The sequence below is a fragment of the Festucalex cinctus genome, chromosome 13, assembly GCF_051991245.1.
Source record: "Festucalex cinctus isolate MCC-2025b chromosome 13, RoL_Fcin_1.0, whole genome shotgun sequence".
Taxonomy (NCBI): domain Eukaryota; kingdom Metazoa; phylum Chordata; class Actinopteri; order Syngnathiformes; family Syngnathidae; genus Festucalex; species Festucalex cinctus.
Genome location: NC_135423.1, coordinates 12,822,615 through 12,836,238, shown reverse-complemented (window position 1 = coordinate 12,836,238; position 13,624 = coordinate 12,822,615). Strand labels below are relative to the sequence as shown.

Genomic DNA, 13,624 nt, shown 5'->3' with positions numbered 1-13,624 from the left:
CATCAATCCGTCAATGACGGCCGTCCCATGTTGGTGACGAATGATAATTGTCGGAACGTTGACGGATGCCCATCTCGAATGACGTTAACATTGACGGATGCTCATTTTGCTGCGCAATCGTCGAATGACGATTAATTAATTAACAGTTCGGCATGAAATATTGATGGATTAACGATGACGGAAGGGGGTCTCGACTGTTGACGGTTGCCGAATGACGGACACCCAAAATTCATTGACGCTCCCAACTCTGATTTTAATAATGCAATTTAGCCTTTCACCTATCGCTACACATGAAGTTTTGATGTTCAAAAGAGAACATTTTAAACTATTTCTTTTTAGTCTAGACATATAATCCATTTTCTTTCCCTTGTAAAAGATCTCATGTTGGTATGTTACGTTTATTTTTTAAATTTATTTGTCCGTTTTTTCATCGGGGTAGGGTCATGCTCTGTATTTTCTTTTTTTTTATTTATTTTTTTTATTAATTTTGATAGGTATTTGTTTTGTGTTGACATTACCTCAGCATTTTATGTATTTATTTGTTTGTTTGCTTGTTTGTTTTTAATATTTGATTTTGTGCAGCGGCATTTTTCTGCATTTTTTATTTATTTGTTAGTATTTACTGACGTATTTTGTTTGCTATATATTTTTTGTCTCTATTTTTGGCATTAGTTAAACATTTTAAAAACAATACATTATTTTTTTTTAGATTGTTTTAGCCTGTTTTTGTATCCATATTATTGACATTTAATGAAGTTTTTATGGGTATTTGTTATTTTCCCATTTGGGGTGTGGGGAGTCAATTTTCTTTTAAAAAAAAAAAAAAAAAAAAAAAAAAAAGTATTATTTTTTTCCCCTATATTTTTAAATATTTTAAAAAATTTTTTTTTTTTTTTTTTTTTTTTTAAACTAGCATTTTTTGAAGAATTTTTGAGGTTTAGAAAAAATATCCCCCAAATCCATTTCAATGGTCTATGCAGATTTTTATATGTGGGGCCACTATTTTTTTTTCCTTGAGTCATTTATTTATTTTTATTAATATTCAGGACTAGTATCACGCCACTTATCAATTAAATGACCATTCTCACGTATACTACAAAATAATGAGAAAAGTCTGCAGCCATATTTTTCCCTCTCTCAAGGGGTGATCAAACGTCCGCCGAGGCCTATCTGACGGTGTTGCCCCGCGGCATGGAGTGTGTGGTCTTCAGCATTGATGGCTCCTTTGCCGCCAGCGTATCCATCATGGGCAGCGACCCCAAGGTCCGCCCCGGAGCCGTGGATGTCGTCAGGTTCGTCGCCTCATCCGCTCACCCGACACTTCATTAGCATCTTACTGAGACTTGTGTGTTTACAGGCACTGGCAGGACCTTGGTTACCTGATCATCTACATCACGGGTCGTCCCGACATGCAGAAACAGCGCGTGGTGTCCTGGCTGTCGCAGCATAACTTTCCTCACGGCATGATCTTTTTCTCTGAAGGTCTGGTTCATGACCCTTTGCGACAGAAGACCATCTTCCTCAGGAACCTTATACATGAGGTTGACATGAGTTGCAAAGTCATGCATCGGTCTTGTGACAAAGTTGCTCATGTCATATTGCTGATTTTCCTCTAGTGTCACATCAAGATCAATTCTGCTTACGGATCCATGAAGGACATCTCTGTTTACAACATGCTTGGTCTTGGGCCCCCTCAGATCCACATAGTAGGAAGGCCATCAAAGAAGTACCAGAACCAGTGCCAGGTAGGATGGTTGAGCCCTCATCAAATAAAATGCTGCTTATCACATTTACATTAGAGGTGTTAAAATTAGTGCGTTAATTTTGAGTTAATTTAAAGTTCCTTTAACGCCACTAATTTGATTTAATGATCGCTCCTTACTTGGGTAGCCTGTACTGGGGGAAGTCCAGTTGCAACGCAGACGCGTCCACAGCAAAATTTAGCAGCAATAAATTTAATAATAATGCATCTATTTGTGGAGACTGGGGTCAAGTTGTATTTTAGAATTTGTAAAATGTGCAGAATTTCACAAGTTACTTCATGGTAAAGATTAGTTAGCTCTTAATATGAAAAGAAAATTACACTGGGCTGTCACCAACGTCTTACAAATGCAATTACGCCATCTAGTGGCAGAAAAATTACCTCAACACAAATCAATATCTCATTTCTTTTTTACAGTACACTACATCTTTTTAGTTTTAACTCAATGTTATGAATTATTGTGAAATTACTGTATCAATGACTAAAAGATGCAGCCATATTCATATGAACATTTTTTCCACTTTTATGTTAACAGGAAAACTGAATTTTTTTTTTTATTATAGATTTCATTGTACAGTAAGAACAAAAAAAGATACAATTTTCAATTAATCGTGAGTTAACCATTAAAGTCATGTGATTAATTACAATTAAAAATGTAACTTCCCTGGTAACCCTAATTTACATACAATATTTTTTTTCTATTCCTTTTCTGTCCTTCTCTGCTTGATGTAGTTCTTGAGTGAGGGCTATGCGGCGCACCTGTCCTCCCTGCAATTTGGCCACCGAGCCCGACCCAAGAAGTCGCCCTCGGTCCGCATGGTCCTCAGGAAAGGCTCCTTCGGGCTCACCGCCAAACCGGACTTCCTGTGCAAGCGCACCCACCTGCGCAGGACCATGTCCGTCCAGCAGCCCGACCCGCCCTGCACCCCCAACCCCAAGCCCGAGCGGGCCCAGAGCCAGCCGGAGTCGGACAAGGACCACGGAGGGGGAGGCGGGCCAGGCGTGTGGGGGCGGGGCGTCATGCACCGTGGCGACACCACTCCCTGACGCTGGGCCGGGAAACGGATGGATTGCTGGAGGATGGCGGAAGAGTCAAGGCTGAGGTTAGAAAATAAAAATACACCTACGCAATATAATGAGATCCAATTTGGCCTTTTTCAGGGCTTTCTCATATTGATTTTTTTTTTTTTCTAAATTCAGTCCTCGATGGCTGTTTCCCTTAGCAGCATATAATTTGGTGGGCATGTGTATCACAAGTGGATAAAACAATCAATTAACCAGTACACTGTCAGAAAAAAGGTGCTAAATTTGTAACTTTGAGGGTCCATTGGCTTGCCATTGGGATAATACGCTCAAAGACACAAAAACAATTGTACTGGATACATTTTTGGACCCTTTTAATTCATTGGCAAATATGTACCACATGAAAATACGACTGCCTCTACCACACTTAATCAATTTGAAGTTGTCATAACACTGTTCACCACTAGATGGCAGTCATCACTCAGTAGCATTTTCATCCTTCCATCCATTCAGAACATTGATTTTGTCAGTCATGATTAATTTTGTGGCCATTTTGAGTCACTCAAGTTAATGGAGAATGGTTGTTACTGTTTTGCATACAAATCACGTTAACAACTTTCTACTTAAATTTAACTTGACAGTTCATTATGAAGGAAATGGTTAAGAATTGTATGAAACATTGCATTCTGGGAACCAAAGAGCACACAAATGACAGCAGATTTTTTTTCTTCACAAGAACTGTTGACAGTTCATTTAAAGTGCATTTAGTTGCCCATCCTTGGTCTAGATTACCACAACTATTTTTTATTTCTTGAAACTGCATTCTGTACTGCTTCAGGCTCTTTGAAAAGGCAATTCACATTGCATTAGTATTAGATGTAAACAAAAAGGTACAGCCCTCCCTGTGGCATTTTGGACCGTATACCGCGGTTATAACTTTTCTAACCATCAACAATACTTATTGTACCCTTAATTGTGAACCACCCATGCCCTAAAACATGCCATTTTGCTTTAAAGTGGCCATTTTAGGGTTGTTTGGACATTTCTAAGGTATCTTTAAAAAATGAACCATGTCTTGAAAATGTGGTTCAACAGCTACAAAAGTTGAACCACAAAATACTAGCGAGACGGACAATACTAAATTGAGAAGCTTTTGTCATTATGTGTGTGGGTGCTGCATGATAGCAAACTTTCAGTACTTGTCATAAAAAAGGAAAACAACAACTCCACAAGGTCAGATCTTGACTCACTATGTTACTTAGCAGCATGAAATTGGATTCCTTTATTTACATTTTGGCCATGTTCAAGGGTCCATCAAAAACAAACCTCCAAGAGATTTTGCCCCTGAAAGAATTCCTGGGGAAAATGAAGATCAGGTTGGAATTACCCGTCAGTTTGTGTGATCGAGCCAACTAAGTCAAAGGAAAAAAGTCCTGTAGCAACCTGAGCGAGAAATGCTATTATTAGCAGCGGCGGCTCCGGAGGCCGCCAGAATGCAAATGCGTTCATGATTATGTAAGAGCTGATCCACTTGTTTCCAGATCCGAGGACGACGACTGCGACGGCAGCGACGCAATCACGGGCAATGGTGGCGAGAGCCTGCGGGAGCAAATAGCGCTGACGCGGCCATGCACATTAATCACAACTTTGCCGCCGACGTGACAGACTTCATTAACTCTGGCTCATATTCGCAGCTTGGTGTCACACATCCCCCCCCCCCCCCCCCTCCCTTTTTCTGCGGATGAAGCCTCACTTTTGTCTTGACTTTTGTCTTTTTGCCTAAACTCGGCAGGCAATTAGCGCCCATGAGGTGTCAGTCACAAACTTGGCCAACAAGCCCGTTTGGACCGATGGACACAGAAGCACTTTTTTGGCGCACACTTCTGCTGAACGTTGTGCTTGGCTCCGCCCTCAAAAGTTGCACTACCAAAGTCGAATGCAGTCATTGATGATTCAGCTATACTAGACAAGCAGGTTGTGTTTGTATTTATTCATTTCAAAGCAGCATAGTGCACAAGTGGCTAGCGCATTTGCCTCAAAGTTCTGGGGTTCGTGGTTTGAGTCTTGGTGAGTCGTGCGTGTGTTTTGTCCCTCCCACATTCCTAAAACATGCATGTTAGGTCCAGTGAAGACTAAATTGCCCATTAAATGGTAGTTTGTTTATATGTGCCGTGCACTAATGAGGACATGCACAACAGAACATGGATGGATTGTTTGGTGTTGTTTTATTTATTTTTTATGAATGCCTGGATGTAGCAATATGAGATTATTATATTACGTAGACCTATGTTGATGTAATGTATTGTTTTCTGTTTCTGTTTTTCTTCTGGGTACTCTGGCTTCCTCCCACATTCCAAAAACATGCATATTATTTATTGCATTTGTTCACTGAAGATTCTAAATTGTCCTTTGATGTGAATGCGAATGCTTGTTTCTATATGATTCTGGCAATCCGCCCCTCGTCCAACGTAAGCTGGGACAGGCCCTATCTCACCCATGACCCGAATGAGAATAAGCTGCATATATGATTAACTTCATGCAAAACCTCCTGTGGCAAGCACAGATATGAGAGCTAACGTTAGCATAGCACGCAAGCAAAGCTGCTTTGCCTCGGTAAGTGGCTGAAAGAGAAGAAATATGTTCAGTAGTATGTTTCGAGCACATTACTTGATAGCCTTGTTTTTAGCTTTAGCATTCCTTGTCCAACGATGGCAGATATGCCTTCTTCTTCACCGACAAGACTTAAGTGGAGCAGCAACTACTGCCCATGCAAACAAGCCAACAAATATTTGATCAAGTCCGTTTGAAGTATAACTGACTTGGATTGTTGTGTGAATGCTGAGAGATGAGATGAATAGAAGAAAAAGCTCTAAATCTGTAAAGCGGATTACCCAAGAATTTAACCAATATTTTTTTTTTTCCCTGTGTGATAAACTACAATGTTTCCTATGAGTGAAATATTGTGAAAACACAATAATGGATTGGATTCAAGCTGATTGGTCCTTATGTTTTCGTTAATGTTAGCAAATTTCAGATGTTGGGGCGGATATTACCTTCATCTTCAATGGAAGATCAAAATGGATCCAATCCGGTTGCTTCAATGTCGTCCGATGCTGCTTATATCCACTAGGGGGCATATTTGACCCTGAAATGGATTACAGTACTGGATTGTTTTGAAACCCAAATACATAATAATAAAATGATAATTGTCTCACTTTAACAGCAACCATATTCCAAATAAGCCATTCTGAGGGTTTTCCACTACTCAAAAACTCACCAAAAAAGTGTTTATCATGGCTGAAATTTCCATTTAGAAGCAGTTTGTGTGCGACTAAAAATTTGGCTGATGTGCCAGATAGATTTTTTTCTTTTTTAAATTCAGCCCTGAAAAACTATTTCCCTTAAGCTATTGCAATTTGGACATTTGGATATCAGGACAACACCCTCAAAATTCTATCAAAAAGTGATGCATGTCACTCCTTCGATATTCCTCCATAACCGATCCTACATTGATGTTGCTGCACTTACATTTTTTTTTCATTTATATTATTGTTTTCCTTATTGCACATACAAAAAGCATAGCAATTTTTTGTTTGTTTTTTCTATTAAAAAATATGAAAGTTCATCCAAAAGGGGGCATCAGCTTTACACAGGTAACTATTAACCTGTGCACATAAAAAAAAAAAGTCTCTCAGCATTTACGTGCAATTTGTGCTGCATTTTTTCTTGTTGTCATAGTTTAGTAGCTATTCACACACGTGAGGATTCAGTCAATCAAATTGAGTCTGCCTATGATCGTGTGTGACCGCTCTGTGCAAACCTATTTTTCTATGAGCAAGTATTGTAAATAGAAAAACAATATTTTCATCGTCTTTTAGGGACTTGGAACAGGTCTCAACTTGTCGGCTTTTTTGTTTGTTTGTTGTTGTTGTTGTTGTTGTTGTTGTTGTTTTTTACGTAAATCGTATGTTTTCATTTTTTGACCAAAGTACACACGCTGCTTGTGAGTGAGTGAGTTTTTATAGTATTGAAGGATGTTTGTGATGTTGTTCATGTGAAAAAGGGGGAAAAAAGAATACAACATGAGGCAACAATCTGTATCTTGTTGCCCACCTGTACATGCTGTTAGTGTTAGTAATGAGCTCTTTAATTAGTGAGTGTGTGAGGCCTCCTAGAGTCTAATTGCATCAATTAGTGTCGTGTGTACTATAATGTATAAATGATTGTAATTGAGTGTACAAAACGTTGCAAAAATCAACTGAAAAAAAATCAAAAGATGGCAAAATATAACAGTCATAACATTAAATGGTGCGTTTAATTTGCTAGTGTCAAGTTTACTGCCAGTGTTATACTGTTTTGATGAGAAATTCAAATGTGTACTTGAAAGCTTGTGTGCTTTCAGTAATGTGAAACAAAAAGGAAAAAAAATGCAAGTTCTTGACAGTGTCAGTTTGAAGACATTGTTATGCTCGCAGGACACTTTATTAGGTACACTTGCACAATCTAATGATATCGTTTTGAAAAAGCAGCTTTTACAAAGATACCAGTCCAATTTTATTTGTGTGTTAAGCTAGGCTATAAATTGTGCAGTGTATTATTTTATTGTGCTTGTCGTTCATTCGATACAGTGTTCAAGTGTACCTAATGTTGTGGCCTTTAAGTGTACACTGTACTGTATTATGCAATGTTAAGTTGCCCCACCCCTTTCTATGTCCAAAAATGGATTAATTGTTTTGTACAGACATTTGGTGTGGTGGTGAACGTCACTGTGTATTTGCTGGACTTATTTAATGATTATTGCAGAAATAAATGAAAGAAAAAAAAATAGTGACATTTTTTAAGCCACTTCTAGTTATTAATGGCACTTTTTTTTTTCAATGCACTTCAAGTTCCTGCAGTGTCATTCAAAACCTTGAAGCACAATCATTGTAATACAGTAACTCCACAATGCGCAACAATTTTAAAGGTCATATAAAAAAGCAGAGTATCACATACCAACAGGAACTAAATGGGTGAATTATGCGCAAAAAAAAAAAAAAAAAATGTGCATAGTGTGCACAGAAAGTACCAGGATGTTTTTTTTCCTTTAGGTGTCTCAGTACTTTTATTCAATCATGCTCAGATGATTCAGTCAATAATTAATTACAACAAAACACTTGATGTAATATGTTGCTCTAGTTACTAGAGATCTAAATCACTGAAGATTCTAAATTGTCTAGTAGATGATTGTTCTCTGCTGCACTCATGATGAACAACTGTAGGCAAACGCAAGTACTGTATGTTTGATGACATTATGAAAAAGTCTACTCAAACATCTAAACTTGTTTAATTCAATGTGTGGTGGAAAAAAAAAAACAGTCCAACTTTGATAGTTACACACTTATATTACTATATTAACATGAAATATTATTGATTTTTATTGTTGTTGATATATTTATTTATTATTGATTTTATCGATGAGTTGCGGCCATTCCTAGTCACGGCTGCAAAAAAATAAAAAATAAAAAATTCCTATCCAAACGCCATTGGACTTGCAGTCAGATGACATCACAATCTATCAACCTCACTTTGCTATATTTTTTTTCTTTTGTAATAATGCTCATTTAAATATTTACCCTAAGCATTGTGAACTACATCTGCAACTTACAATACGTGAAAAGTTGAATCTTTATGGATATATCTGTATGAGTTGCACAGGTGTTCCATTTATGCTGGGATTTTTTATTTTTTTTTGATTGATTTTTGATATCACGAATATGCGGCAATTGAAAAGAGGTGCGTAGCCTTTTTTTTTTTTTTATATATATCCAGAGTTCTATCTGCCTATGGCAGTGTAAAGTGCAGTAATGCTTCAACATTGCCAGTAATGAGATGAATAATCCGTCATGTAAGAAAAAAGTATTAATATTTAACTGCGCGTCATGTAAATTTTTTTTTTTTTTCCTCCTTGTTCTTCGGCATCAAGATCTTTCACGTGTGCATTTTTGTGCACTGTCTTCACTTTTGTGGATTAATTGTGTATTTTCCCCGCTGCCAAATGTGCCATTCTGTTGTCAAGATAGGCTAACAAGCTCAGTAGCTTGATATCACACCATTTGGTCTTGTAAATTATGAGACCACATAAAAAAATTATATATATATATATATATATATATATATAAAACCTTCCTTGAACATATCCAAAGTCGAATGGAAGAATTTGATTGAGGAATGCTCCACAGATAAGAAGCTGAGTAGGTTACAACATGCTGTAAGTGCTGGAGAAGCAAAAGTTTCCACACTGGACTTTGTGCAGGTGTACCTAATAAACTGTCTATCCCCTGCATGCGTTTTGTCCTCGCTTCACCTTTTCTTTGACCAATGTTTGATGGAGGTTACTGTATGCTTTTTATTTATACATTTATACATTTGTTTGCAGTTCTTGGATGTTCTTGAAGTTTGGTAGGTAGCCTAAACAATTTTTGCTTATTAGCTTGTTAGGCAGATTGGTCAGATTTAAAATTGCCATCAGGAAAAACAAAAACTGAAATTTCAAAATAGAATGCAGAGATTGTATTTTTTTTTTTTTTTTTTTTTTTGGGTGAAATTGTCTATTTTTGCATCGTTTTTGCAAGAGAAAGAAAGAGAGTGCTGCCAATTACAGGCACTTACTTTTTTTTTTTTTTTTTTTTTTTTTTTTTTTCCCGTTGTTGGCCTCAGCCCAGTTCTCAACATATTTGACTTTGGCCCCATTTCCTTTTGGATTGGTTTCCTGAAATTATCTTTATGATACATATGAAATTATATTAGAACTCGTAAATGTTCACCATGGACCTTGCACTAGCATTATACCAAGATCATAAAACACAATTTGGTCGTGCCAAAAACATTCAACCGAGAGAAACGATGATAAAAATGGGAGGAAATGTCAAAAATAGTATTTTAGTTTAAAGAAAACCAAAGTCACGTTATTTAGTAAATAGGGTAAAGTAAATTAGGGCCACCTATACATGATTACGCCATAAAATACATGATAAAAATGAAATCCATCCATCCATCCATCCATTTTCTTGACCGCTTATTCTTGACAAGGGTCGCGGGGGCTGCTGGCGCCTATCTCAGCTGGCTCTGGGCAGTAGGCAGGGGACACCCTGGGCTGGTTGCCAGCCAATCGCAGAAAAATGAAATCAAGATAATAAATAATACAACATGCAAGACTTACACTTCGTGCGGTGGTTTTCTGCATGCTTTGAATGGGGAAAAGTAGCGCCCTCTGGTGGACACATGACATTTGAAAGCCAATTTAAAATGTTAACGTAAATAGAATTCATTGATGTTACTGTAAATCTGGCCATTGTTTTTGTATGTAATGTAGGCAGAATGGTGCGAATTGCCTTTTATGGGTTAAAGGGATACTTCTCATTTAGCTATTTTCAGCAGTAAAAAGACAATAGTTTGTTTATAATTAATGTGATAAGTTCATTTTGTTTCATGTAAAATATGTAAGGTTAAAAAGTAAAAACACATTTGGTCACTTGCTGTCGCCTGAAGACGACATAACGCATGCTCAGGAAACAGGTAACGACCAATCATGGCACAGTTCGCAAATGTCACATGACCAAACCCAGAAAAGAGGTGAGCCGTAATTGGTTGTTACCTGTTTCCTGAGCATCTAGGATGTTATTTTCAGTCAGATGCAAGTGGAAAAATGTGTTTTTAAAATATCAATTGTACATGAAAAATTATGTTATCAAATTCATTCTCAACAAAATATTACCTTTTTACTGCTGAAAATAGTTAAACGTCAGTCAAGTATCCCTTTAAACGATCCACCTTTCTGCCTGATAAAGACGAGACACGGCGCATGCTAGCAAATGACAAGTGACAGTTCCAAATGGGCGGAGCTGCTCAGTGCACATGACAGCCGTGTGGCATTTATTAATTGATTTAAAGCCAGGAGCTCTTGGGGCTTGTCACACTCTGCCTTGTCAAAGACAAAATGCCGCCAGTGGACGTGTCGTCATTTTGTGCTGAGCAAAGGTGTCACTTCCACTCAGCATCACTCACTTTACTCTGATTGTGTGTCACAGTTCTTGTTTTTGTTATTACTATTGCTATTTTAAGGGCTCTCAGCATTGTGCTTGTTACCTAAGATGTGAATGGCATTTAATATTACAGTTAATTATTGTATTTTCTCAATTAGTGGTCCTTGCTCATTTACTTGTGGATACCATGCCCTAACTGAATTAAGTACCACACCTTTACATAGCCACCTTATGGTGTCACTAGCTGCTAGCTAGCTATGACCATGTGTCTGACTCGTGTCACCTTAATAATAATAATAATAATAATAACAATAATAGCTGGTAGTCAAGTAAATAAATGTAAACATAAATGAGTGTCATTCCCTGATTTGTTGTCCGAAGTGTTGCCACTTAAATTAAGTGCCACGCCTCCCACAGGTGCCTCTTAAAGAGATAGTTAATGTATTTGTTTGTAAGTGGTTGTTAAAGCTTCTATTGTGACATCAAATACCACCATGTGTTACCCCTAATAACATTTTTGTTTCCCCCTCTGTAGTTAGCTAGCTAGCTAACAAGCTAGCTAGCATAGTTAATCAAACGCTATGGCATTTGTTACCCATAGTGTTGCCCAGTCCAAATAAGTGATGTACGTTCCATAAATCCCTTTTAGTTAGTTAGCTAGTTAGCTAGCAAAGTAACTGACTAGTTAGCTAGCATAATTATTCAATGCTATGCCTACTTCCTCAAATAGTCGCTCCCACTCAAATGGATGTCTGTTCTAATAATGTAATTAAGTTATCCCATATAAGCTCTTATAGAAGTGCACAGCATTTATGTAAAGCATTTATTCAGCGGTATGACCTTGTTTTGAATCATGTAAGATGGAGTTGTCTGTGACGAGAGCAAAGCTTCACGGGATGCTCCTGTAGCTGCAGGACAGGAATTGTGCCTTATCTCAAGATAGCAGCTAAAACACTTTGCGAATAAACTGTTGATACTTGGAGGTTGCTGCTGCTGTTTTTTGCTGCACTCCTCTTTAGAGCAAGCAACCAAATTATGTAACTAGTATATTCCCAATAAAAAGAAGAGACCCATAGTCACATAGTGATGCCATCAAGTTTTGGTCTTTAGACGTTAATTGATCACATTACTTCCTTGCATCATCTATGGACAATTACAAACTGGTGCAGCTCATGTGTGAACCTGAACCATCATCTTGATGTAAAACTTTTTTTTTTTTTTTTTTTTTAGGGTGTTTCCATCACACATTACAGTCTCCTCCCTTACAGTGTTTCTGTTGCCATGGAGACAGCGAAGCTCCATTTTTGGACCCTTTACTTGTTATTTACCTGATTTTGTGCTGACGGCTGAAATGACGTCCTCCATCACGCAACGCTACACATTTGTGCCCATCCAGTGAAAATGAGATTTCTCTGGAGGAGGGCTTCAAGGCCCTTTGGAGCGCATCTCAACAAGAACCAATCAGACGAGACAGGAGACGGCACTCGGTCACGCATGGAAATCATTTTGTGCATTTCACAGCCACCTGTGAGGGAAATAATACTCCCCAAAGCCGTAGTCGCCGTGAGATTGCATATGCGGCGGCAAATCCAGCTAGACGCCAATCGACGGGAAGTGGAGTGCATCATCATCAATACACCAGACGTGGAAATGATGTTTCACTATCTGAGAGCAGGCGGGCGATGATGGGTCGCTGTCACTCGGTGGTGACTGCTTCACTTTTGCCGCTGTGCATTTATTTATCCCTCTGCAAACAGGATTCACTTTAGAGTGCAAGAAAAAGGGAAGCCACAACATGATTAGTAAAGGATGTGTATGAGCTGAATAGAGCCAAGCTGTTTATATCTGTTTAACATGTTTCCTCCAAACTATAAACGCCAGGCTCCAAATACTCACCGAATCGACTTTAGATAAAAATGTTCTCCCTCAAGTCATTTTCACTCTTGGAGAGAGAGAAAAAAAAATACAGGTTATTCATAAAATGCTATCGGCATTAATAAACCGAGTCCATTTGAGCTCTGTTGCTAACAAAAACAACAGCACCCAAGTTTATATGATTTAACTGTATGGCATCGTAGTATTAGGTTAGTTAGGTTCTTAGTTTATTATTGGTTAGTGTATTTCCTTAAATGGCGTTCTCTGCTTGAATGGATGATTTTTTTTCTCTCTTTTAAGTACAGTACTGTGCTTCTACTCAAATAGATGTCGGGCTAACATCCACTTCTCAAATACTGTAAACATTTGCGTTAGATAAAGGCCTAATTTTTGCTATTAGAAAAAAATGGCAGCAATTCATAGACAATTTTGACACTAAAACGCTAAATTTTGAACCATTTGAGTTCTGTTGCTAAACAAAACAGCAGCACTGGAGCACATATGATTAATTAAAGTGTGGGGTCATGTAAAGCATTCCGTGTGCAGTATTAAAAATCTTGAATTAGGCGCAGATGCCGTCTTTCGTGACATTTACTGCTCTATGTTAATCCCATGAATTTTGTTGGTAACCAAAACAGCAGCACCTCGCACATACAGTATACAGTCCCTCAGATGAATTGAAGTGTGCCGTTTTGCCGTAGGTTGAAATTGAGTTGCCTATAGAACTATTTCATAATATTCAATTAGAATTTTAAATGGTATTGCCAACAGCAGCGGAATACAATGACCACTGAAGTGTGTCAAGATCAAGATTGTCTGACCGTTTGCCTGCGGGGGATTAATTAGTAACCTTTAAGGTTTGCATAACAAGAGCTGATCAAGGTGACAGAGTGACAAACGGGTGACACTTAAGAGAGTGACACGCGCTCTCTACACAAAC

General features: G+C 38.0%; 1 protein-coding gene across 2 annotated transcripts in view; it reads left to right on the top strand.

Moving 5' to 3' along the window:
• Positions 1 to 7,603, top strand: part of LOC144032958 (membrane-associated phosphatidylinositol transfer protein 3-like) — a 64,002-nt gene extending 56,399 nt beyond the window's left edge. For both annotated transcript variants that reach the window (XM_077540550.1, XM_077540549.1), the window contains exons 16-20: positions 1,143 to 1,292; positions 1,358 to 1,541; positions 1,617 to 1,745; positions 2,495 to 2,865; positions 4,327 to 7,603. In XM_077540550.1, coding sequence (XP_077396676.1) covers positions 1,143 to 1,292; positions 1,358 to 1,541; positions 1,617 to 1,745; positions 2,495 to 2,809 — 778 coding nt within the window. In that variant the 3' untranslated portion in view covers positions 2,810 to 2,865; positions 4,327 to 7,603. The remainder of the gene's footprint in view (positions 1 to 1,142; positions 1,293 to 1,357; positions 1,542 to 1,616; positions 1,746 to 2,494; positions 2,866 to 4,326) is intronic.
• Positions 7,604 to 13,624: the final 6,021 nt, after the last annotated feature.